Raw genomic sequence first — 27,878 nt, 5'->3', positions numbered from 1 at the left:
ATTTATTCCTGGGAAATCTGCAAATGCATGGAAAAATATTAATAATGCTGGCTAAACTCAAAAGTGTTTCCTCTGTGCATATTTTTTCAGTCAATTGCTAAACATTTACTAACACAGCACTGCATCTTACCAATTTTTTCAATTACCAAGAAGGGCATCAACATTCTAGTCAGTCAATCACACAGCCTCCAGATTATTCTTGATTCCTCATTCATCCTGCATGTCTAATCTGTTGACAAATATTGTCATTTCTACTTTCAGAACAACTCTACTACATGTCCCTTTCTTGCCAGTCATACAAATAACACCCTTTATCAGTCTTCATCACCTCTAATCCTGCCTATATACAGACACCTAGTGATACAGTAGATAACACTTTGGTCCTGAAATTTGGTGTCAAGACAAATTTGGCCTCCAATGCTTACTAGCTGTGATCAACTAACCTAATTTCTCATCCATAATAGCACCTCTCCCTTAAAGTTGTTGTGAGAATCAAATGAATTGATGTTTTTAAATGCTTAATTCTTTCCCTCCTTCCTATCTATTGGTCTCTACTTCAATCCATCTTCCACTAGGCTGCCAAGGTGATTTTCCTAAAGTGCAGTTCTGACCATGTCATCCACCCTACTCAATAAATTCCAGTGGCTCACTATTACAGAAGAAAAAGGTGAAGGGAAAAGAAATGAGAGAAGAAGAAAGAAGAAGGGAGGGAGGAGAGAAGAGGAGAGAAGGAAAGGGAAGGGAGGAGATCCTTTCTATGTGTTTGAATGAGATTATAATTGATGAGAGTTAGGGAAGGGGAACCCCTCTTGGGTGGGTGCAAAGATAGTCACCTGATGGGGCAGAGTCCCCTGTAAAAGGAATTTACAGGCCCGAAAACCTATCTTGATAAAAAGGTTTATTGTAGGGATTTGGAAGTAAGGTTTACTTAGTAAAGTTGAGGGTGGAGATAAAAGGGCATTGGAATAGGTCCGTTGGGCAGAAACCCTTCATATGACGGACATAAGGATGCCATGCTTAGGACTTCTGCAAAAGTGGACTCCAAAGCAGCCCCTTTTATCTTGAAGGTGGGTGGAGTCCCAGGCTCCTGGCATTAAATCAATGGGCTTAAAGTGTGGGGGATGGGAAAACCCAAGTTAGCTCAGATCTTGTGGGGGATGGGGAAAGTCCACTGACCAGGATTTGTACATCAAAGGTCAGCCATGGGGGAGGGGGTTTCTTAAAGGGACCTCAACCCCCATCATAATGTCAGGCTGAAGAGGGAGAAAGGTTCCCTACTCTAGATGTTGGATTGACTTCCAGGAGTTCGGGGATGATTTGATCAGAAATGATTTTTCAGAAAGACTGAGCATGCTCAGTTCCCATCAGGACAGTGAATAGAGTTGAGCTTCTGGGGATCACTCACGGTTCAGTAGATTGCAAGGAGATAGGCAAAAATGAAACAGCCTTCAGTGAACTTACATTCTTTTGGACATAGAAGATGATCCAGCACAGGATGCCGAGTTGGAAGAACCAGATAGGTAGGAACAAGAGGGGAGAAAGTTACGGAGAGGAGAGAAAAGTCAGTGTGAAATGTTGCCAAGAGTTTAAGAAAAAGAAGTACTGAAGAAAGGCTATTTGATTGGGCAAATAAGGACCATGGGTTGTGAGTTATGGAAATACAGGCACTATATAGGAACTGTGAAGGAATCACTCTGGAAAGCAATTTAGAATGATAAGAAAATGACAGCCCAAAATCCCACTGCTATGAATTTATTGAAAAGAGGGCAAATATAGAAAGCCCCTACATGCACCAAAATATTAATAACAGCATTTTCTTTTAGCAGCCAAAAAAAAAAAAAAAAAAAATAGAAACAAAGGGATGTCTATTGATTGGAGAATGACTGAACAACTTATGCAACACGAATGTAACACAGGGAGTGTCTTTCCCCCCACAGCCGGCAGATGGCAGTGAAGGACCGCAGAGCGTCCGCCGCGCGCCAGCCACCAAGGCCTTTCCCCGCCTCCGGGAGCCGACACTTTGGTCCGCCTGGAGCGGACCGCCGTCTCCCACGCGAGCTCTTTCTTCCGCAGGGGAAGACCACTGCTGGACGCGTACTCCCGGGTACAGGTAAAAGTTCCTTTTAATTTTTTGTTTTACATTCATATTAGATTGGGGCGAGCAGTTCGCGCGCTCTCCCTTCGCGCAAGAGGGGTCCCCTGCCCAGGTGTGCTGACCTGGGTGAGGAAGCTATTTAACGGAGTGAACGTAGATACTTCCCCCTTCCTTCCTCCCTCGAACCCTCTCTCTTCTCCCCTTCTCTCTCCGGTCCCCTTCTCTCTCCTCCTCCCCTCCCCCTCCTCAGACAGGGGGACGCCATATTCCTCTAGCACGTGGCTACGTAAGGAGGTGGGGAACCCAGAGCGGCACACTATTGGCCAGATAGGGGGGCGGGGAGGGGGAGTTGGAGCTCCGAGAGGCGTGACGGGGGCGGTGCTAAGGTTGGCTCTTCCACCCTCCTTCTCTCCCCCCTCAGCCCAGGCTCCGGGTTATCTTTGGACTGAGAGCCCTGCAGGGCAGGAGCCCGGCCTTTGCCTTAGTTCTTAGTAGGAGCCTAATAAATACTTGTCGGGAATTGACGCCGACTGTAGGAGCAGGTCTGTGGGTCAACTTTGTATGGCAGCCACTAAGACGTGTTTTACATTTGGGGAAAGCTCAGAGGACCTCAGGAGTCCCACAAGGGACTGAATAAGAGCCAGGATGGAAACTCACCTCCCCTAATTGATTACAGCCCCCAGCCCTTGCCACGACCTGAATAATCACGTTCACATTCAGACTTTAAAAAGTTCGGCTCATATGTGTATGTGTGTATATGTATTGTGACACTGGGAAAATCACTTTACCCCGTATTTGCTTCCGTTTTTTTATTTCAAAATAGCACCTCCATTTGTTTATGAGAAACAAACCAGATAGCCTATGTCAATTGCTTTGCAAGCCTCACAAATGCGGGCTGTTACTATCAAAATTTAATAAATAATTTTGATACTTAGTAACTTGATAATGATTCACAAGATAATTTTAATTAATGATTTCTGTGTCATCGTCTTCCTCTGAGAGATTATGTGTTATCTCCTTCCTCTGTATGTAGGAGTTAGGTCATCTACTGCTCGACCTAAGACAGAGGTTATAAAAATACTATAAAAGTATTCATTATCGGTTGCGGTTTCACCAAAGCACAGACAGCCGCGTGCAGAATAAAGTATCCTGGGAGGTTCGCTGTTTTGTTTTTCTAGCCGTGAATGCTTCTCTGATCACCCTTAAAAACATGAATTACGCGCGATTCCTCACAGCGGTGAGCGCCGCAAGGAAACCTTCTCCCATAAGACTCCTGAGTGAGTACGGTCTCTTTGTTATTATCGGTGCTTTTTACTGTTGTTTCTCACAAATGGACAAGTTCATACAAGTCTTATTTAGTTTTCTGGATCATGAATTGATTGTTCTAGGCTTTCATTTCTCTTCCTCATCACTGCCAGGTCACTCACTTATTCCCACATCTTTAAAAGGTGCGTGGGGAAAACATAAATTGGGTCAAGTGGTTAAGACTTTTATCAAAACTGTTAAAAAAAAAAAAAGATTTTATTCAATTGGACACTTATGAAGCAAATGCTATGAGAAACTATTCTAGGCATTGGATTTATATAAAAACCGAAATGAAAACTGCTTCCCTCAAGAAAACTGAATCTGCCAATGTCGCATTGGGGAAATTACTTAATTTTTGTGGACCTCATTTGCCTTGTCTGGAAAATGAGTTATTTGAATCAAATGACTTTTAATAACCCTTTCAGCTCTAGATCTTTCATCCTGTATACACAGTAAATAAATAAAACAATATAATTTATAAATACATATATACGTATCAGTTTATAAATTAAAAAGTAAATAAAGGACAATACAAAACAATTTCAAGACAGAGAGAGAGATCAAGAAAGATCTCCTGTAAGCAGTGGTGTTTGAGTTAATGGAGATTATTCAAAGTGTAATCAGTAGGAAGTTTTCAGATTAATTTATTTCATTTGTAAATTAAAAGTATCAGGTAAAGACCACCTAATAGTAGCTGAATTATTTAGCTTTTGACTAACTGCAATCTCATTTTATCCTCACAACAGCCCCATGGAGTAAGAACTAGAGTTGTCAATGAGGAAACTAAACTACTCCAAGTATAGATGAGGAAATAAGTCATTTAAATGTGAAGGGAGAAATGATTTGCCCATAGTCATAATGTTATTGGTAAATTCAAACCCAGGTAAGTCTACCGTTCTATTACCAAAGGGTAGAGGGATCTCAGTCACCTTTGTTGAAAAGATCACTCTTTCCAATGAAACTGAGAGTTCTTTCTTTCTTCTATATCTTGAAAAAGGAAAAAGACAATTTCTCAGTCTGTAACATGTTTTGTATTTTCCATGACAAAGACTGATAACCTGTAATGAAAGCTTTTTTTTTTTTTTTTGGTCATTTTCTCCTCTCCATGTTTCCCCTAGCTGAACTGATGCAGAAATCACCACCTTCACTCATTTCCTTGGCTGGAGGAGCTCCAAATCCCAACACTTTCCCCTTTAAAACTGCAAAGATCACCATAGAAGATGGAACTGCCATTGAATTTGGAGAAGATTTAATGAAGAGAGCACTTCAATATTCTGCCTCAGCAGGGTAGCTATCAAAAAATGACATGGTAACTTTGTGCCCTAATTTTCAAGCAATATAGTAAATCAGCAATATAGTAAATTCTGTGCTTAGCAGAGCTAATTAAGGTATTTTCTAACAGCCCTCTATCTAGATTAGATTGAAGGATTAGGGAAGAAACAGAAGGGAAAATATTGGAAAATAGTGATGGCTAGCATGAGTGAGTTTCAGTATGAACCAGTGGAGAGAGGATCACAGCAGTGAATTCTGAAATGCACTAAATTACCCAAGCAATCCTCATTCACAAAAAAAAAGAATGAACCTTTGGGATCAGGAATTAAATTGAATTCAACAGGTGCTTAAGTGCTACAATATGCTACATATTAGAACTTCAGAGACAAAAATGACCTAGGTGGGGGTTGGCAATAAATGGAATAAATAATAATAATAACAATAATAACAAACATTTACATATATATGCATATATATATATATAATATATCACCTACTATGTGCCAGGCACTATGCTAAATGCTTTAAAATTGCCAAGCATTGTGGGTAATACAAAACTGAATAAGATTGTCTTTGTTCCTTATTTTTTCATTGAAACTTTTCCAATTCTTAATTTTCCAAATGAAGTAATTACTCATAATCTAGACTCCTGTTTTACATTCATATTACTGACTGCTCATTAAAATAACATTTATTAAGTACAAGTGAAATTGTTACTCCAAAATAAATCTATTTTTTATATCTTAAATGCCATTTCTATCTAGCTCAGTTTGAAGTTTCTTATAGTAGAATGACCATTTCTGTAATTTATGCTGTTGTGGTTAGGTGAAAAAGCCAAAGACATTCTATGCTTTGTTTAAAATCCTACAGAATGATACTTAAAGTCATTCCATATCTTTGCTCCTCACTAAAAATAGACATCCCTTTGGGCACTAGACTTGGTGGTGGTGGATATAATGTTAAGAGAGTCACAAGATTGATTCCAAACACAGCTTATTGGTAGAGTCCCAGCTTTAAGCCTAAAAAACTAAAAATCTTACATAATTTATTAGAAATCCAATCTAGCAGTCACAAAACCCAAGTTCAAGTTGCACACATACTAGCTATATGATCCTGAATAAGACATATTAAATAACCTTAGGGAAGTCCTTTAAGGATATATGTTACTGGGTTGTTGCTAATATAGAGTTTTCCATATCATCCATGAAGAGCCTGGTCTGAACAAAAACAAAACAAAACAAAAAACAAAAAACAAAATCTAGAAGAGATTATAGTTTACATATATAATAAAAGTTGCTGTATTTTGCTTTTTTAAATCATAATGAGGGACATCACACACACACTGATTCAAAACAAATTGAGGTGTTTTAAGCTAAATTAGAAAAGTTATTGACTAGAGAAATACAAGAATAATTTCTAGTTTCTAGTTTCCTGTTTCTAACACTTGTATATAGTACAACTATGTAGTAGTCTAACCTTCCTTGGCCTTAGATTCTATTCTCTATAAAAAGAGAATTAGACTAGATGGTCCCTAAGATCCTTTTGCCTCAAGACACTGTGATCCTCAATGTTGTGGGGGGAGAATGGGCTGTTAAGATTATATCAGACCATCTTTTGAAGAGACTGTATAAAGTAGCTCCTTCTAATGTCTCCAAAAGCTACCAATGAATGATTCTCATTAAAGAGATGAAAGCAACTAGCAAATGAGATAAGTCTAGTGTTTTGAGTGGGAGGAAGAATCTGTCTTCTTCAGTACAAAACCTTGCTTTTCCTTCCTTTCTAGCTCTTTCCTTCCTGACTTCTTACTCTTTTTTTTTCCTTTGCTGAGGCATTTGGGGTTAAGTGACTTGCCCAGGGTCACACACCTAGGAAATATGTCTGAGATCAGATTTGAACTCACATCCTCCTGACTTCAGGGCTGGTACTCTATCCATTGCACTACCTAGCTGCCCTGGACTTCTCATTCTTATTCCTTACTTGCTTTGACCTCTTTCTATAATCCCACTCAATTGCATTCAATTCTTTCTGGACTGCTTTCTCTGGACTTCCCTTCATCATGGGGACATAGTTGGGATGCAATGTGGTAACACACTGGATTTTCTGTGAGAAAACCTCTATTCAAATCCTACTTTTGCCACACCATTTCTGTTCCTTGAGGGTAGTTATTTAATTTCTCTGAAGGATTAGGGAGGTTCAAATAGATCAAGGGCTTTTAAATTTATTTCTACTCGTGACCCCTTTTTGCCTGAGAAATTTTTATATAGCACTGGGTATATAGGTATATAAAATAGCTATACAAATCAAGCATTTACTGACAATAAATTATAATTTACAACTTCCATATTCAGTTACAAGACTGCAGATGAGGTCGCAAACCACAGTTTAAAAAAACTGAGGACTAGCTGACTTCTAGAAGTCCTTTCCATCTTTGAATGTCTTATGCTGTAACCTTATTCAAGATAATTAATTAAAATAATGGTCAGTTATTTTCTGTAAAGGCGAGGAGTAGGAAAAATAAAGAGTTTGAGAATGGAAATACAGGAGCAGAAGACTCTTAAGAGTATCTCCCACTCACCACAGAAACAATATTAACGTTCCTTCCATTCCCAGCATTTCTTTTTGTGACTAGTTGTACCAAAAGATAAAATAGGCTTTCTGGAGACTTCCATGTAGCTCAAAAGTTTCATTTTGACCAAATGATAACTAATTGATTTTGAGATCCTATTCAACCTGTTTCCCAAGAATTCTCCAATAATTAACTATGTTCTTTTTTTTTTTTTCTTTCAACACTGGGAGAGACTCCAAAATGCAATTCAGAACACTGTGTTCTGCAGAATTATTCATTTTTGTCTTTGTAAAATTTGAGTGTTAAAAACCCATCCTTGCTTCCTTCAACACTAAGAACATTCTGTCCTTGACCATAACACCACACTCTCAGCACACCCCTAGTCCTTTAAGGGATCAAATGTGGCATGATTGGCCAGGCCAGAATTCTTTACTTGACTCTGAAGCCCGAGGATGGAATAATAATGACAATACCTAGAATAACTGACATGTACATAGTGTCTTGATACTTTCAAAGCCCTTTACAAATATTATCTATTGAAGTTTAGGAAATGCTTCCCACTATAACCTTGAATGAGTCAGGAATGAGGTTTAATGAATAAATAGAGAATTGGAATTGAACCTAGGAATCCCATCACTGACACTTAAGGGCTATATGATCTTGGAAGAATCAATTTGCCTAACAGTGTTCTAAAGACAAAGGTATCAAATTCAGATAGAAATAGGGACCACCAAACTGTATATAAGAATCCCTGTAGCCACATATTTACCTAGAAAACGACATTGTAACATGTTCTGTTATTTTTTTTATTTATTTTCTAAAATGTTTCCCAATTATATTTTAGTGTTGTTGGAGATTATACTCAGGAGTGCTGGGCCTATAGCCTGGCCCATGTTTAACACTTCTGCTCTTGGCAAAAATTATTTTTTTTTTTTACAAAAATTACAAAATTACAAAATGCTTTCTACTACCTTTAATTGAGGCAGCTGGGTTGCTCAATGGATAGAGCACTGGCCTTTGAATCTGGAGGCCCTGAGTTCAAATGTGGCCTTAGACACTTACTAGCTGTGTGACTCTGGGAAAATCATTTACCCTCTGTTTACCTTGATCTTAATCAGAAGGAAATAGCAAACCATTTCAATATCTTCTTCCTAGAAAACCCCATAAACAATACTAATATGTTGTGGTCCACAGGAATGGATTCACAAAGAGTCAAACATGGCTGAACAGCAATTTTGACAGCGGGAGTTTCCTCACCCAGAACTCCCTAGGCCAATGAAGCCAAAAATCCAGACCCTATCCCTGTCTTACTCTGTATGAACCTGTTTCTTGACAGCACTTTGGATATAGGATTTGTGGATGAAGACATTGCATATGATGCAATGAAGTTTTCTCAGCCCACTCTGCAACAAAAAGGCCTCCCTAACTGGGTTTTTGCTCCTCTCTCTTAGGTAACTTTCAGCTGCCACCACTCATGATTAAATTAAGGGAAATGCAATGGTGAGAAGAGGCTCCTCTAAAGATCTTGTCCCTGGCATTCATGGCTTTCTTCCATTTCCATCTTTTTTTTTTTTCTTTTTTTTTTTGCTGAGGTTATTAGAGTTAAGTGACTTGCCCAAGGTCACACAGCTAGGAAGTGTTGTGTCTGAGGTCAGATTTGAACTCAGGTCTTCCTGACTTCAGGGCTGGTGCTCTGTCTACTGTGCCATTTAGCTGTCCCCATTTCCACCTTCTTTAATGTCCACTGTATTCAACACACATACAGTCTGTTCAAGTTTATAATTATGTTAAAATGATTTTTTTATAACACTGACATTTCTTTCCTGAAAATCAGCCCTTATAACAGAAAACTAAAATTTAAAAAAAAGTAAACCACAACACATTGAAAAAGCCTGATATCAAATTCTCCACCCAAAATCATCCACCTCTGCAAAGGAGGGGAAGGTACTTTTTACTAATGTCTGAAAGAATTGAATGGTACAGATTGTATAGAGACAAACTAGGGGACAGGGGCAGTCTCCCATTACTCAGATGACTTGGCACAGGTTAAAAGATTAAAAAGTTCCTTCCAGGCATTGTGTTGCCCCTCCCCTTTCATCCTCTACTCTCCAGTTCATTCTGTTTCAGGGGTTTTCCCCTCCCTGAATTCACAGGTCATCTTAAGGTCTCCTGTTTCATCACAATTCCATTACACCCTCCCTTGCATCATCAATCCACTTGGGTGGCCCAGAGATCCCAACCATCTCTCAGGAACCTCACAACTCCCCGCCTAGACAGTGCAACCTCACCACATCAGACATGGGAATAAATCATCATCCAACCCACTTGTACTACTCAGGAACACCCCGGACTTATTCTTTCCTTTGCAACATCTGCACACTCAGAACCCCCTATTTGAATTTTCTTACAGCTGTCCTACAATGTGAGGCCTCCCACAAGTTCATTTGGGTGGCAGGGGATTTTGTTACATGGAAACATATTGATAGTTAAAGGACACAGTGATTACAATGCCAGACTTGGAGTCAGAGACCTGAAGTCAGATCCCATCATTTTTATTCTAAGCAAATCACTTGACCTCACTTAACATCAATAGTTTCCTTAGTAAAATGAAAATAATAATATTACCTATCTCATAACATTATTTGTAAAGATAATATTTTAGACATACATATATGTGTATCTAAATATATATATACTATGTATACACAAACATATAATATATAATTTTATAGGATATAAATAATTATCTTTTCTTAAAAGACATATATCATTTTATATCTCATCCACACCTATAACTTTTCAAACCATAAAATACTATATAAATGTTAGCTATTGTTATGTAGAATATCGGGATTGAGAGTCTCTAAGACTATTTTTCCTCCTGAGATTCCGCCTCTGATGGATTATATGAATTTAATCTCTCTGCTTATTTCCTCATTCAACTGTCCATCTAAGGAAGACTGATAATCTATAATTAACCAATGTTGGTAATTCCCTTTATGGATTCTTAGAAACAAGAAAAAGTACCATTGTGATTAGAAGTAAATTTTATTATAGGTTCAGAGCAGCAATTTAACTCTCCAAAGGTAATATACCTGACTGCTTATATAAGCAGAAGATGACTTAACCACAGAAACTTTCTTTAAATGAAGCTGATGAATTAAAATACTTCTGTTGTTTCCTAAATGGAATAGCAAGAAATTATCAAAAATGAAATCAGTTTAATAGGATACAGTGATGTTGCAAGCACATGTAAAAAGAGAGAAATAATACATCCTTTATATAAATATGTATTATTATATATAATATTATTAATTAAACATATTTTGTTAAATATATAATATTATATATCAAAAATAAAAAGTCATTAGTTCAGGAACCACAAATAAAAGACACAGAACCAAAAGAAAATTTAACAATAATAAGTGGATCAAAGAACAAATTGTAGAAACAATAATTATATGGGGGTTTTAAAATGATAATGATGAAACAATATACGGAAATTTCTAAGATGTGGCACTCCCCATGGGAAAAAAAAATTCTACAAATATATTAGCAAAATGGAAAAAGAGAGAATTAATGAACTTAATATGCATTTTTAAAATTAGGAAGCCAAGAAATAAAACTAAAATAAGCACAAAAGAGGATGCTAGGTTCTTACTAAGTGCTAATGAGATAATGAGATATTAGGTTTTTACTAAGTGCTAAGTCAGTACTTAACAATTCTCTAGTTCCGGCCTTTACTGGGAGTTTTACTTGTAAACTCCTGGAGAGGAGCAAGTTCATTGGTTGAAGTAATTTTTCCCAGAAGCACTCGCGTTATCCCACGCCCATTCTCTGGGAGGATAAAAGAGGGCAGCACTCCAGAGATAGAGAGTCTCTGTTCTAGGTCAGAGTTAGAGCGGCTCTCTGGAGGAGAGAGAGAGTCTCTGCTGTAGGCCAGATTTGAGGCGGTTCTCTGGAGGAAGAAGTCTCTCCTCTAGACCAGAGAGTAATCGGCAGTCTCTGGAGACAACAGCATGTTACAGAGGAGATATTAAAACCAAAATAAGCACAAAAAAGGAGATATTAAAACCAAAATAAGCATAAAAGAGGAGCTATTAATAGCTAAAAGGAAAATAGACACATTAGAAAAATGATAAATATGCTTTTTTAAAGAAACAAAATAATCTGTTAAAAAAAAAAAAAAGGAAAACATCAAAAATAAAATCAATAAAGTAGCAAATAAACAAGATGAAATGACCACAAATCAAAGAATAAAAAAAAAAAAAAGAAGAATCATGCACATAGTATGCATGGTTTGTTGTTATTTAGTCATGTCTCACTCTTCATGACCCCATTGACCATAGCATGCTAAGCCTTATCTCCCAAAGTCTATCCAAGCTCATATTTGCTGCTTCCATGGTACTATCTATCGATCACATCCTCTGCCATTCCCTTCTTTTGCTTTCAGTCTTTCCCAGAATCAGGGTCTTTTCTAATGACTCCCATCTTCACATTATGTAGACAAAATATTTAAGTTTCAGCTTCAGTTTTTTCCCTTCCAATAAATAATTTGAATTAATTTCTTTAAACATTGACTGATTTGATCTTCCAAGCTGCAAAGGACTCTCAAAAGTTTTCTCCAGCACTACAATTTGAAAGTATTGATTTTGTGTTGCTCAATTTTCCTTATAAGTACAGGTCTTAGAGCCATAAATTTGTACTGGAAAGATCATAACTTTGATTATTAAGACTTTTGTCAGCAAAGTGATGTCTGCTTTTGAAGTATACTATCCAAATATCCCATAGTTTTCCTTCTAAGGAGCAAACACCTTTTAATTCAATGGCAAAATCCCTCTATTTGCCAGAAAGTTATAGGACCACTACCACAATCTTAGGGTTTTTTGTTTGTTTGATTGGTTTTTGGTTTGTTTTTTGTTTGTTTGGTTGGCTGGTTGGGTTTTACTGTTTTACTGTTTGTTACTTCTAACAAAACTGAGAAAATAAAAGAAATAAATACCTTCAAAAATATAAAATGCCCAAATTATCAGAAGGCCAAATAGGGGTCTTAGATAATGCAATCTCAGAAATGGAAATAGAGGTAGCTGTAAAGCAATTACCAAAGTAAAAACTGCTGATTCTGTTGGATTCACCAGAGAAGTCTGTCAATCTTTTTAAAGAATAATTAGTACCAATTCATCAAATTACTTTCCAAAATGGAGAAAGAAATCACCCTACCAAAATCCTTTTGTGAGACAAATGTTATCCTAATACCTAAACCAGGGAAATATTAAGCACAAAAGGAGAATTATCAGCTAGTATCATCAATAGATATTGATTCACAATTTTTAAAATACCTTATCAAACAGACTGTAGGAATCTGTCCAAAATATCATTTATTATGGCCAACTATAAAAAGCATCTCTCTAAAACCAAAAGCAAGCATCATAAGAAGTGGGGATACCATTAAAGATCTCTCCTAATACAAAAGTGAAGCAAGGATATCCACTCTTCCCACTGTTACTTCACATAGTTTTGGAAATGCTAGCAACAGCAAAAAAAGATAAAATAGAAATTAAATGCAGAAAGAAAGGTAAAAAAAAAAAAAGAAGAAGAAGAAGAAAAACCCATCCCTATTTGCTAATTTACTTGGAAAATTCTAGGGAATCAGCAAAAATACTAAATGAGATAATTAGTAATTTCAATAGTTACAATCCACAAAATAAATCTTCAAAAATCAACAGTTTTTGACAATAACAAGACAATAACAAAAACCAAGAAGCAAAAATAGAAAGGGAAATCCCATTCCAAATAATTACAAAATGCATAAAGTACCTGGGGATGGGCCTCCAAAGCACACAAAAGACTTAGATAAATTAAGTTATATAAATTAAATTGTAAAGTTCAACAAAAAAACAACTTAAATGGAACTATTGATGATAGTCCTTTGTAATAAAAAAATATCTTTTTGGTCTTTATTCAAGTGTTCCCTTTGCTCTTTGATTAAAACCACTTTCTCCACAAATCAATTTCCACTTCCCTTTTCATTCTTATTTCTATTACTCCCTTTCTTTCACTCTTTAGTGCAGTCAAACTGACTTGCTGGCGTCCTACACATTAACATTACAATGAATTCATGTCATTTTATAGATTGAAATGTATTCCCTTAAGAGCTGTGACTAGTAGAATCCCTATTACAGCTTCTTTCAAAACATAGCTCAGGGGCCATCACTTACATGAGGCCTTTCATAATCTTTCCTAATCATTAGCATTCTCTCCACTCACCTTGAAATTACATGAACCCCTTATATATACTGACTTTTTATTTACTTGTGGAGTTGAAGTCAGAAAATAGGCTTGAATTCTGTCAGTGACACTATCTGTTGAGCAAATCACAACCTCATGAACTTCATATTCCTCATCTTATAAAAGAGGGAGTAGAACAAGAAAGTTCCGTTCAGTTTCTAAATCCTGTTTTCAGTGGCAAAAATAAGCTAATCCATTCCTCCAATGTAATATAAATTCCTTGAAAGCAGGTCAGGAACTCTAATGTTTTTATCTTTAACCACACTATGCCTTACTCATCTTAAGTGATTAACAAATATTTGTTGAGTTGAATTGAAAACATTTTTCGATAAAAGGTGCCCAAAGGCAATTTCGAGGTAACCTGTATAAGCCTGTCTCTGAATAATATAGAATGAATTATGCACTGAGGAAAAACAAATATTGAAATTATTTATGTTTTAGGATTCCAGAATTGTTGTCGTGGCTGAAAAAGTTCCAGACTAGCCTCCACAAGCCCCACACTGTCCAGTTCAGTCCTGCCCAAGGGCAAATGGATGTATGTGTCACTACTGGAAGCCAAGAAGGCCTTTGTAAAGTAAGACTGAAAGGAATATGGATCCTATAGGTAGAATTGAATATATTTATATAAACATGTGCACCTCTTGGTTACCTATAAATGGTTCATCTGTGTTGTAGATTCTGGAGAATGCCATTTAGTCATTTGGGCTTTGACATTAAGACAAGGAAATGACACAGATGAGGGGTGTGTATATTGCTGACTGCCTACCTAAACCAAATAGAAATAACTTTCGAATTGATTCTCTACTCTTTTTCTTCCTTCTATCAAATAATACAAAATTTTTTAGAATATTATCATTCCTGAATAAATATGATTCAGTATATTCTTAAGTCATTAATAGAGGCAAATCACAGATTTTCTCATTCTTCCTGCTTCTTGTACATGCATGGCCTTCCCCATAATCCTCTATGATCTTCCCATCTGCTGTACTGAAGCCCTTCTTCTAGTTCAGGGGTTCTTTGTCTGAGAGTCAATGAACTCTGAAACTCTGAACAATGAAAAATATTTGGACAATTATATTTCAATATAACTGCCTTTTACTTTCCCTTTAAAATCTTATGCATTTTATTTTATGAACTTAAAATTATTCATCTCTATGAAATATAAAGCAGTTTATAGACTTTACCAGTCTGCCAAAAAGATCCATGACACAAAAAGAACCCCTGTTCTAGATACTTTTAACAATTTTTGGCATTGGTGATTCATTTCCTATATCTGTAACTTTTTCATTTTTTTTTCTTTTTACTCCCCCATTTCTTTCTCCAGTGATACATGGTTTATACCACCAACTCTTCCTTAATAATTTGTTATAATTTGACTCATTTCCAACAAGTGTATCACTATCACCTTTTGAGTCAATTTTGATTCTTTAGAGTTTATGTTGTTCCATAAAAGTGCTACAGTTTTTCAAATACAGCCAAACTCATCCTTCTTATAGTCCTACTTCTTGATCTATCTTACAGTCAGGATTTTTGAAGATATTTATGCTGTAAACTAATCCAAGGACTACTCATCAAACTGCTCGTCATTCTATGGACAATGTGCATTCTTCTTTTACTTAGCTCTTCCTAATATTACTTCCTAAATCAGTTTCTTTTGAGAAGTTGTTGTAGATCTCATAGAGGGGCTTAATGTAATGAGCACAATGACATCTAAAACCTGGAATATTTAGAAAATCTCACTAGCTGTAAGAAATCTCTCTCATGCTATTGTAGAAGCCATTCTGTATGGTATTGATGAATACTTTGAAGTCTATATTTCCCTATTTTATGGTTTGTATGATTTTTATAATCAAAAAATTATTAATTAAAGCTATATCTTTGTCATTGAATCTAGCAAAGAATCTTGAACGATCTTAAATTGCATAGGAAACACCTTATTGGGGAACAACTTTTAAGGTACATTTTGTTCTGAGTCACTTTTTTTTAAATCTACAAATAATAGTAAAAGCAAAGTCTTGTATTCTGATCCTCTTCTTGAATAAATTGTTTATAATTTACAAATGTGATCTTCTGAGTTAGCAGGAAATTTCTGGCTGCCTTTAATTTTTAGGCTCAAACCATATTTTCCAACATAGTTTTTCACCATGCTTAAACATGCTTACCTTTATAAATAAAGTTTCTGAATATGTATATGTTGGCATATAGGAGGATCTAATTGATAGGATCTAATCAACTTTTTCATAAAATTTCTTTATTTCTTTGTTATTTGCAATAGATCTTGCCTTAAACTACAATTGTCTTATAGCTTAGACTTATCATGAGCATTCCACAAGAAATTACCAATAGTAGATGATCAAAAGATAGCCAGTATTATGAAATTTATTTTCCTTTGGGTATATGGTGGCATGTCACCATGTCTTTTATTTGCATTGCATTTTTTGCAAGTTATTGGCATTGGTTTTCAAGAGGATATGTGAACTGTTGTTCCATTTGGCAACATCTTCTTTATATTTTCTGATTTTATGTATAAGAATATCAGTATTGAAACAAATCAGTTCCCTTATCATTTCGTTAGTCATTGGATGATAACCTCACTTTTAAATACCCATGGTTAAATGAATGTTTCTAATTTGTCTAAAATCAATGTAATTTTTGTTACCCTCTCTCCCCTTTTCTGTCACTCTCTCACCATCACTGCCTATATGGACACTCCCTGAGGGCTATTATCTTAGGTCTGTCTGTTTCATAGCCAAATGATCCATTCTTTAGTGCTCAGTCTAGTGTCATTGAGCTTCTTCACAATTAGGTTGTTTCCAACATAGCAAACTCAATTTGTCACAGTGACTGTATTTGAAGCCTTTCCAACTTGGTAGAATCTTCCAGAACTTGTGCTTAATTGGTATAGCCTTTGAGAGCTCATAATTATTTCCACAGCATGGTAAAGCATTGAAAAAGGATTTTGCAGTGTGGCTCACTTAAGGGCCTAAATCCTTTTAACTAAATCATGTAGTCTGAGGATGGTACAAGGTTGATCATGGCTCCCAGTATTGCCAGAAAAGGACTTCTCAGAATAAGATCACTTGTAAGTGAAACACAAAGCAGATGGTAAACTGTATCTCAACTGATTAGTCAACATGTACCAGAAAGAAAAATGAAAAAGAAATAAATATAAAAATGAAGGCTCGTATTTGCCTCATATTGTTAATACTATGCTATATATTCTAACAGTAGCTTGAAATCTGTGATCTTATAATTCTATTTCATTCCAGTTTCTATTGTTATAGTATGTCAAAGAATTTTTTAAATGACTGAAGGGATTTTAATTTTCCCCAAGCTCACTTTTCTGATGCTTCTTGTACTTAACATTCATTTGGTTGGTGACCAGAGTTAGGTGACAGAATGACTAGACTTTGGAGACAATTAACTGAAAACTGAAAAGCCCCACTGAAGACTCAATGGAGCACATGCTTATTTCCATCTACCCCATGAGACCTCTGAAAAGAAGTAGAATCTCTATTTCTGCAGAGCTAGAAGACCATGACAAGGTTTTAGATAATTATCAGGAATAAAGGAATCTAGCACAGCAAAGAGGGAACTGTTACTCAAGTCCATCTCACTACCTGTCTTTACCTTTATCTTTTTACTTCTGTGATTCTCAAATGAATTTTTTTTCCTATACACTGGCAGCCTTTATTTTTAAAAAATCACTTTCCTTAGTGTAGAATTTAGTTATTCTCTATGGGACTAAATTATTTCTTGTACTAATAAATTGCTTAGAAATTCAGACATATACTTGGAAGCTAAATGATGATTGTTTTATTAGGTATTTGAGATGCTCATTAACCCTGGAGATAACATCCTCTTGGATGCACCTGCTTATCCAGGAACCCTGGCAGCTGTGAGTATGTTTGATAACAACTGTACTTTCTCCTTTTTTAAATATGTTAAATCCACTTACATTTTTGTTCTTCCTTATAAAAGCAGTGTGGCACCATGCTGGGTGTGCTGACTTAGAAGTCACATAGCATAACTTCTGGTTGTAGCTTTGCCCTTTCTTTGCGGTATGATTTAAGACAAGTCACATAACCTCTCTGAATTTTAGCTTCTTCATTTCTGAATTGGGGATAGCAATACCTATGTATTTTGGGGTTATAGGGCTTAGATGTGATAAAGCATGCAAAAGCACTTTTCAGTGATAGATGTATGGGATTTTCCTCTGAGTATTGCAACAATAAAACTTGATACTGTTTACCCAGAATCATTAAGCCTAAGTATTAATATTTGAAAAAAGTAAATGTTTTTGAACATCTACTTCAAAGATTTATATCGAACAATATGAAAAATTGAAGAGTATCATCTGAAAAAAGCAGATATAATAGGTCCAAATAATTATAAGGAAACTTTATTTAGAGTATAAAATATTATATAAATAATATGATTGATATCATTAAAATTAAATAATTTACTATATTAGGATGGATTTATTAGGATGACTTAACCATGGTAGATGTGATCAATGGCCTTAAGAATGCTGCCATTACAAAGAAAGCATGAATGGTTATCTGTCAGTGTATAATTTCGTGTTTAACTAATAAAGGAATATCTGCTTTTCCTTTGTTAGCATATATCAGGGAAGGTAACTTGATCAATGTATCTCTTGGAATTCAAATCATTTTCTCTGATTTCTTTTTATTTATTGGATGCCATAAGACATCTATAAAACTACGTTCATCCTTGCAAGTAGCTAATGAGTCATCAAAACAACATAGCTGGGTAGAAAGAGCATGGGACTTGATGTTATTAGTCCAGGATTTAAAGCATCTGTCTATCACTTACTCACCATGTGCCTGTGCACAACTTAGTGAATTTCTTTGTGTCTCACAGAAATGGAGAAGGGGGAAAGAAGGGATATCAATACCTAAAGTGCCCTATAAGTGTGATCCATTGTATTAACATATGGAACATTTCACACAGTTAATTGTGCTTTATAATTGGCCCAAATGAGTATTCACTGGGATTCTATTATGTCCAAAACACTTTACCAAAAAGAGGATGCTGGAAAAAGAAGAGACGTGGAAAAAGAAGAGACATAGACTCAGCCATTCAACAGGATTCCAGATTTAGAGCTAGAAGACAAAGATCAAGGCCAATTCCCCTCATTTCATAGGTGAAGTAACTGAGACCAAGCTGAGAAATGACCTGCCTAAGCCCCAATTATAAAAGAATGAAAGTCCTAGACAATGAGCACAAAGTCCTCATTAATATCACACTCGAACACTGTGGCCATTCATTTTTTTAAACAGTAAATTGCTTGACTGGATCTTGGATTTCCTTTGTTCATGTCTTCTCAACAGCTGAGGCCATTGGGCTGCAACATTATTGGTGTTGGCAGTGACCAGTATGGGGTTATTCCAGATTCTCTCCGAGCAGCACTTTCCAGATGGAGACCAGAGGATGCACAGAACCCTGAAAGACAGACTCCCAAATTCCTTTACACGGTTCCCAATGGCAGCAATCCTACAGGAACATCATTAACATATGAACGCAAAAAGGAAATATATGAGGTATTCCAAGAGACTATCTCTTACTACTTAAGCCTCTATTCCTGTTTATATTCTGTTAGTTTCCAGAAGCAGCATGATATGATGAATAGTAAACTGATTTTATAATCAGGAACACCAGAGTTCACTTCTTGCCTCTGACTCATATCGGATATGTAACCATGGGCAAGTCAGTGCCTCAGGCAATTCTCTAAGATTATAAATTATAGATGAGTTAACAGTCTGTACTTGGGAGAGGGAATTTACACACTGGGATTGAAATCTTAGTACTGGATTTACTTCTTCCAGAAATACAACTTTTTACCTCATGACTAATAGATATAATGGAAAGAAAAGGAATAATGAAGAGAAAATGTCATTTTTCTAATAAGATGAAAAGTTCTAAGTAAGAGAAGATTTCTAAATTTGAGTAGACATGAATAGCTATCACTGTGAGTGTCTGAATGCTAAGACAGTTAGGGGACAAATATTATCAGAAAGAAATCCCCTGTCTGCTATATTATTGCTAAGTCCATAAACTAGCTATAACCAAAGTGACAAATAATTAAACCAGTACAAATCTACAGTTGAATATTGATGAAGTTTTCCCCCCTTTCTATTTTCTGTGGATGACTTTTATCCATAAGAATATTGATTTATGTCTGAGGTACATACTTATGAGGTCATTCATTATTAATTGTCCCCAAGTTTACTTTGTAATATGTTGTTGTATTTTATATTTTAACCTTCCTTCTCCCCTGACAACTATGTGACTCTCATGTCATTAAGAATTATCTCTATTAAAAAAATAAAGATGATACATTCTTTAGGATTTTTTCCTATTTGTTTTATTCTTTACACACAACAAATGTTGTGTGTAAAATGGTCATTTTCCTAAATATAACTTAGAACAGAAGAGGATAATAAATGAAACTGTGGTCTCTATTATATATAGCTTCCCCCTTTTATTTTGTTCAAGTTCAACCTGTAGCTTTCCTAGTTAGAATGTATTCTTTGTAATATTAATCTTAGGCACCCATCAGTTCTCCCCTGTTTTTCACTGAACATTTTTTAGAAATGAAAAGTAAAAATGTAAGTAACTTAAGTTAGTAAAAAGAAAAATCTCCCATTAGGTTGTGAGTACCATGACAGCAAGGACTTCTTTTACTTTTCTTTGTATCCCCTGCACTTTGCACACTATCTGACATATAGTAGACTTATTAACTAACTGGTAATATTGGATTGGAATGGAATCTCTAGCCTTTTATTTATTTATTTATATGTGTGTGTATATGTATGTATATATGTATATATATATATGCATATATATATACACACACACATGTATGTTTTAAAGAGGGTGTCTTTTTACTAATGCTAATTTTTCTGTTTGAAAAAGAATCTCAATAAGAGTTTTTCACACCTTATAGGACAGATGCAGATGTAGGAAATTGACTTGCTAATTAATTTTAACGTCCAAATAGCTCCTAAAAATTAATTCTATTACTTTAACATTTTTAGCTGGCAAGAAAATATGATTTTCTCATCATAGAAGACGATCCATACTATTTTCTTCAATTCAACAAGGTAGGTTCTCATGTATAGTTATTTCATACTTCTATAACTTAGATTCCTTGTTTTTTTGTCAGCCATCTGATTCCTAAATCTAATGATGGAGTGGAAAGAACACCGGTCCCAGAGTGAGAAAATCTAGATTCTAACACTAGCCAGTTCTATCACTTATGAGCAATGTGACCTTGGTTAAATAGCTTAATCCCTTGAAGCTGTAGTTTGTCACCTATTAAAAAAAAATATGTCAATGACTGGGCAACTAGATGGCACAGTGGATAGAATACTAGCCCTGGAGTCAGGAGAACCTAAGGTCAAAAAAATATATATGTCAATGATAAAATCTTCATTGCCTGTCCCAATGGACAATTATTTTGAAGATCACATAAGACATTGTGTTTGGAAAATTTCCATAATGGCAAGTGAATGTTATGACTAAGCCCAGGTCCTCTTCATCAACAGCTATACCAAATAAAATGCAATAACAACCAAAAAATAGAGGATAAAGGAAAGAAATTTTAAATGTATGGATATTAGGAACTACTTCACAGAAAAATGAATGAATAAAAAATTAAGTTATGAGAAAAATATTTCCAGTAGAGTGAAGAAATTTTGTGAGATAAAAGAAAACAGAAAAAGGACAGGATAGAATATAACAATGACAATACAACCCTTCAGAAATGAAATTGAACTTTCCAGATGAACTTCAACAAGAGTTATTCTGATTATCTATAAAAACCTAATTGAAATAATTAAAAAAAGAAAATAAAATAAACATAAGACTCAACTATTTGGAACATTCTGGGGGAAATGTTAACTAAAAGGTAGATTGCATAATAATAAAATTGTTTAATCTAAGATAAAACTACAGAGTGGGAAAACAAATGATAAAATAAAAATAGCAGGAAAATATTTGAGATCTCTATAAATTAAGGAGATAGAGTTAAGGAATAGAACTCATTGAGACAGTATGAGACTTCTTAGTCTCTCAGAAAAGTCTGAAGAAATATATGATTTCAGGAAACTAAAAAAAAAAAAAATTCCCAGTAGTGTCAAAAAGAGGGCAAAATAGAGCAACTCGATAGAATCCACAAGATGCTAATAAAGGAACTCCAAATTTAGATTCCTTGGAAATGTAGTCATCAATCTACAGATCATCAAAATGACAGCAAGAGTCTCCCAAGCAGTCAGAAAGAAACAAATCATATGACAGAAAATACAAATTCAGATTGTACATGATTTCTAATTGATGATGAGAAATTAAATTAGAGAAAAGTTATAATACATTTTATAAAGTTAGAAAAATTAGTGTATTTCCAAAAGGCCTAATACAAAAGAAAGGGGGAGAGGGAGAGAGGGAGAGAGAGAGAGAGAGAGAGAGAGAGAGAGAGAGAGAGAGAGAGAGAGAGAGAGAGAGAGAGAGAAAGTTTTTTAATATGACTGAAATTTTTCAGCTCTTTTTGGAGAAGAATCCAGTACTAGTTAGAGTTCTTTCTATGCAAACCTTAAGATGTTAAATGGGATTTTAATGCAATAGTGCCAAACTCAAATAGAAACAAGGACCAATAAATCATAGGTAAGGATGCTAATGGGCTGCATAATGACTTAGAAAATCATACATTTTCACACACACACACACACACGTAGTTTTGTTAATACATAAACATATTAAAAAATAATTTTAATCTGGTTCTGGCCACACATTTGAAGGAGTAGAAAGTTGTCATCTCTTCAATGTTTTACCTTTGATGTTTCACTTGATGAGGGATAGAAAGGAACCAGTGGCTAGAATTATTGTAGAACCCCTTATAGAAGGGAAACACAATGAAGAAGATGAGTTTGTAGAACAGGGTAGAGGAGACCATTATTTTTGCTTGAATGGAGAAGCCTCTGGTTAAATTCAACATCTATCTGGAGGATAATCATGAAAAGCATGAAAAGATTTTGTCAGTATTGTAGAAACTCAAGGTCTGTGTTTTGTGTAGATATGGATATATACATTTGTGCAATCAAAAGATTCAATTGATACTTAGTGAAGTTATATATGCAAATAAAAATTGGTATAGAGGAGGTATAAAGAGAACAAAGTGTAATAACTTTTCTCTGAATTTAAATGAATTGAACTAGAGACTGGGAGAAAATATTTATATCAAAAATCTCTAATATAATTTTAGCAATTCAGAAGTAATTCATATTTAGAATATTAAGAAACACTTTTCAATAGATAAGTGGCTTAAGGATATGAATTGATATTTTCTGAAAGTACAAAAAATGTTAACAACCACATGAAAAATAATCAAAATTGCTGCTAATCAGAGAAATGTAGATTTAAATCAACTTATAATATCATATCACCACACACTTAGCAGGTATGGTGAATATGAACAATTCAAAGACTTGTAGAAAGACATTTGAAATTATGCAAAATGGAAAAAGAAACAAAATAATAATATGTACACTAATTACAACTTTTTAAATAAATAAATTTCAGGTTAAATACCAACAATGATAATGGTACTACCATGTTAAAATTAAAATTTGCAAATTTCCTTTATTTTCACAAAAAGTAAATAACAGAATTTTATAGTTTAGTATGTAAGAATTCACTAGTCACTTTTTGGTGGTATTTTGTGTGATTGTTCTCAAATATATTTTTTTTTATTGAAACAAAATTTATTAAACAGAAAAAGAAAACTTAAAGTATCCTGAACTTGTAAAATATTATTACCTTTGCATTAAAAAGATATTTATTAAATTTAAATTATTCACATTCCATTCCTTTCTTGTGTCTTAGAAATTGTGAAGTCTATATTACTCTACATTCTTCTTATTATTATCAATCAAAATACTTCCACCACAGAATACACAGTGTGTTCCTATTATGGGGTACCACAATTCTATTATTCACCAAATAATTCCATAACACTTTGATTTTAGAAGAATCAAAATGGTACATGATGTAAAGAACAAGAGAAAGATACGTGATTAATTTAATTAGTTTACAGTATGTTACCATAGATTATTTAGGTGCAGAAAGTTGCATAAGAAACTATGTATGTTGTAGGGTAGGTGTGTATGTATATCTCAAGAATGAGGAATAAATATAAGGGACCTGGAAGATCACATTGAGTAAAGCCTTTGTGAAAGATTTATGGAAAGAAATAAATGGGTTACAGTCATTATGAATAAAAGCTCTATACAAGCCAAGGATATCAAAGAATAACAGGTAACTCAAAAATATTTAGAGCATAATTTTATAAGGTTTATAGAATACTTTCTTCCCAATGCCCTAAACAGTGGATTGTATGAGTATTACTCTCTATATAACAGATAAGAAAATAAAACACAGAAATATAAAATGACTTGCCCATGATCATACAACCTGAGATGAACAATATTATCTCTCTGTCCTGAAATAGAAAGCATTTTTTATTTATTATAGGGTTCTTATGTACTTATCAAATGGGAACCAACATGAGTTTCTGGACTTAAGTTTCTGGTTAGCTCATCTAGTTTTCCATAAATTTTTATTTGCAGAGTGAATTAGAGATGATATTTTATGGATCCCAAACTAGGATCTATGCTTTATAGTTTCTTAAACATTACACCATGGTCAATATTTTGGCCTAAAGGCTGAAAATAGAAAAATGGATTTTCAGTGTGCTCACTAATTAGCTCCAAAGGCCACTGCTCTTCTTTGCCATGTCAAAGTCAGAGTCCTCTAAGAAGCTTGAAGCTCTTAATCATAGGTTTGAGTTTCAGAAATAACAGGAGCTAATTTGAACGATGGCACACACTCATAGATTATATGGTAATCTCCATTCTCTAGGGACTTCGATTTTGACATTCCCTACCATAAGAGAGGAGGTAGTTGCAGCCATGAATGCAAAATCATATAGGAGTTAATGCCAGAGCTATTAAAGCAAAGAGACAGACCTCCACAGATGGCATTCCAAGGCCAAGTGTCTAACTATGAAGGAGATTTTTGTGACTAGCAATGAAGGAAGATAATAAGGACCTCTGATTGAGGAGAAATTGAAGTGATTGAGACCATCATATGACCATTATATGAGACCATCACAACAGTAAGGACTTAAGTTTTTGTGACTTTGGGAGATCTCTGGATAAGGTCATGATTCAAAAATATCATCATGTAAATAAATGTTACAACAAAAGGGAGAAAGGGCCAATCTAAGCAAGTAATTGCTATTGATTTTCTCTACCAACATACTCCCAGAAGTTCTGGGAACTTGGTAAGAATGAGGATGATAATACTTCAGAAGGTTGTTAGATGAGATAATATTTGTGCAGAGCTTTGCAAACTTTAAAGTGTTTTATAAATGCTAGCTATTATTATTGTTGTTATTTTGCTAAAACATAGCTTTGGGGTTTTTTTTAAGCAATAAGGAGTTACAGGGGTTAAAATCAAAGACAGTTACCAGGAAACACAGTCTAGCAAAAGCTCTGCATTATGATATTCTATAGCTCAAGCAAGCACACTGGTAAAGAGAAAGAAAAAGGCAGAAAAGGAAAGAAAAAAAGAAGAAGAGAAGTGGAGAGGAGAGGAGAAGAAAGGAGAGAAGAGAAAAGAGGAGGAGAGGGGAAGGGAGGGGAGGGAAAGGGAAGAAAGGAAAAGGGGAGGGGAGGGAGGGAGAAAGGAAGGAAGGAAGAAAGGAAGGAAGGGAGGGAGGAAGGGGAGGGGAGGGAGGGAGAAAGGAAGGAAGGAAGAAAGGAAGGAAGGGAGGGAGGAAGGGGAGGGGAGGGAAGGAAGGAGGAAGGAAGGAAGAAAGGAAGGAAGGGAGGGAGGAAGGGGAGGGGAGGGAGGGAGAGAGGGAGGGAGGGAGAGAGGGACGGAAGGAGGGAGGGAGGGAGGAAGGGGAGAGGGAGGGAGGAAGGAAGGAAGGAGGGAAGGAAGGAGGAAGGAAGGAAGGAAGGAAGGAAGGAAGGAAGGAAGGAAGGAAGGAAGGAAGGAAGGAAGGAAGGAAGGAAGGAAGGAAGGAAGGAAGGAAGGAAGGAAGGAAGGAAGGAAGGAAGGAAAGAAGGAAGGAAGGAAGGAAGGAAGGAAGGAAGGGAGGAAGGGAGGGAGGGAGGGAGGGAGGGAGGAAGGAACGAAGGAAGGAAGGAAGGAAGAAAGGAAAGAAGGGAGTGAGGGAGGGAGGGAGGGAGGAAGGAAGGAAGGAAGGGAGGGAGGGAGGGAAGGAAGTAAGGAAGGAAGGAAGGAAGGAGGGAGGGAAGGAGGGAGGGAGGGAGGGAAGAAGAGAGGGAAGAAGGGAGGGAGGGAGGGAGAAGGGGAGGAAAAGAGGTAGGAAGATGGAAATCCATCTTTCATTTTAGGCATACATGCCTTTAAGTTAACATTATCTTTTACTCTGAGTTTACTGTTTGTGTAAGATAACAGAAAATTCCCAGATCCCCAGGTTGCTTTCTCATCTGTAAAATGGGAGTTATAATACTCTTACTACCTACTTCACTGGATTATTCTGAGTAAAATGCTTTTAACTCATTCAAGCACTTTGTAAATATGAATTATTGCTCCCTAAAGTTTGTCTATGAATGCCTTCCTTTTCCTATCCCCTTTGTATTCTCATTGTAACTGTGGACCCTTAATCTTTTTGCATCCAATTAAGGTGGTCCTAGGCCCATTCCACAAATTTTAGCCAATTCCAATTTCCATTTTCGTTATTCTGTTTGTCTAGTTGATTTTTCACAACTCTGTATGAATCCATCAAACTTGTTCCCATAGTCCTTTTTCTTGATCTGATTCTTTCCTAAGTGAGGAGAGACTTTTGGAATTTCATAAAAATTGTGTTTCATCTACAACTGGAACTTCTGCCCAGCCTCACTCCTGTACAAATGGTATGTTGCTAAGAAACCATGAACAAGGCCAAGTTTTTACAAGAGAATGTGAAGTCCAGTTTCTCTTTCCCAGCAGGAGCTGAGATAATGATAATGGAAATGATAGGAATCCCTTCCTAACATGATCCTTCTTTTGCTATCTCAGAAGAAAAAAATAATAATAATTTAAAGAAAGCACTTAGCTAGGGCCTAGTACAATTCCATAATTACTTTTGGTTTTGTTTTACAGCCTTGGGCACCAACATTTCTTTCTATGGACACCGATGGCCGTGTCATCAGAACAGATTCTTTCTCAAAAATTCTGTCTTCGGGGTAAGATTATTTTTCAGATAATATGCATGTTGAACTCCCATTGTTTGTTTTTTCTGTGCCAACTTCTGCTAGGGGACCCTTATTTCCCAGTTGCTCAACCTGCTCAATTCCCATAACTCCCTCATCCACTTCACCTCAGTTACACACATCTGCAGTCTTTCTTCTTCCTTGATCAAGAGCTCTGGAATTCCCTTATGTAATCGATTATAACCTGTTCTCATTCCAATTTGCCATTGCCTCACCACTCTCATACCTATTCTTTGACTTTACCTTTACCTCCAATCCTTCTAAGTCTTGGTACCTTCCCAGGCCATCACTCCAGCTCTGCAAGGACTTTGTTCCCAATCTGAATCCTTTAGTTAACCAGCTTTACTCTTTATTACCTCCACTCTCAGATCCCTATAACTTAGTCCTATCACTAGTCACACCTTGCTGACTCCCCAAACCCTAACCTTATGTTATTCACACCATCTTATCTCCTCCTCTCCAACTTACCTGCAGCCAAATAAAGCTGAAAGAAATCCCAATAGGAAGGACTGAATCCACTACAAATTCCTGTTATCTAATCTCAGTTGGAATCTTAAGCAACTAGGCTCTCCTTTTACTTCCTCCTAAAAGATCAGAAGGTATTACAGATATTTTCTTCTCTCCTCAAATTTTCTCTCCAACCTTCTTCTCTCCACCCCTTTCAGCTCAAGACTTCTCCTTCACAGCAATGGTCTCCATTTCCTTAAAGTTTTCTCGATCTTTGTATACTAGATCTTATCACTTACTTCCATTATATCCCCTTTCTCTTTCTGTCCTACTTTCTGAAGCAGAGATAGCCTTTCTCACCAAGGCCAAGCACTAATCCTTGATCCCATTTCTTCATGTTGTTTCCAACACATGTTCACCATTAGCTTTTCCACTTTCTCTCTAATTTTCAATCTCTCCACATCTATTTCCTTTCCTGTTTCCTGTATCCAGCCTAAGTCTCCCACTCCTTAAGAAGCTTTCACTAGATGCTATCATTGTAAAGTTGTTTTCTTTCTTAACTAAATAAATGCCTATGCTCATTGTTTCTACTTCGACTTAA

General features: G+C 35.8%; 1 protein-coding gene across 1 annotated transcript in view; it reads left to right on the top strand.

Moving 5' to 3' along the window:
• The first annotated feature begins 1,965 nt into the window (after positions 1–1,965).
• AADAT (aminoadipate aminotransferase) overlaps positions 1,966–27,878 on the top strand; it is a 41,140-nt gene continuing 15,227 nt past the window's right edge. The window contains exons 1-8 of the mRNA XM_074276556.1: positions 1,966–2,110; positions 3,274–3,372; positions 4,519–4,687; positions 13,968–14,100; positions 17,350–17,424; positions 18,881–19,090; positions 20,588–20,653; positions 26,721–26,803. Coding sequence (XP_074132657.1) covers positions 3,306–3,372; positions 4,519–4,687; positions 13,968–14,100; positions 17,350–17,424; positions 18,881–19,090; positions 20,588–20,653; positions 26,721–26,803 — 803 coding nt within the window. The 5' untranslated portion in view covers positions 1,966–2,110; positions 3,274–3,305. The remainder of the gene's footprint in view (positions 2,111–3,273; positions 3,373–4,518; positions 4,688–13,967; positions 14,101–17,349; positions 17,425–18,880; positions 19,091–20,587; positions 20,654–26,720; positions 26,804–27,878) is intronic.

The sequence above is a fragment of the Sminthopsis crassicaudata genome, chromosome 6 (genome assembly GCF_048593235.1).
Source record: "Sminthopsis crassicaudata isolate SCR6 chromosome 6, ASM4859323v1, whole genome shotgun sequence".
NCBI lineage: Eukaryota > Metazoa > Chordata > Mammalia > Dasyuromorphia > Dasyuridae > Sminthopsis > Sminthopsis crassicaudata.
Note: the sequence above shows the minus strand (reverse complement) of the source record. Positions and strands in the feature narration are given on the sequence as shown.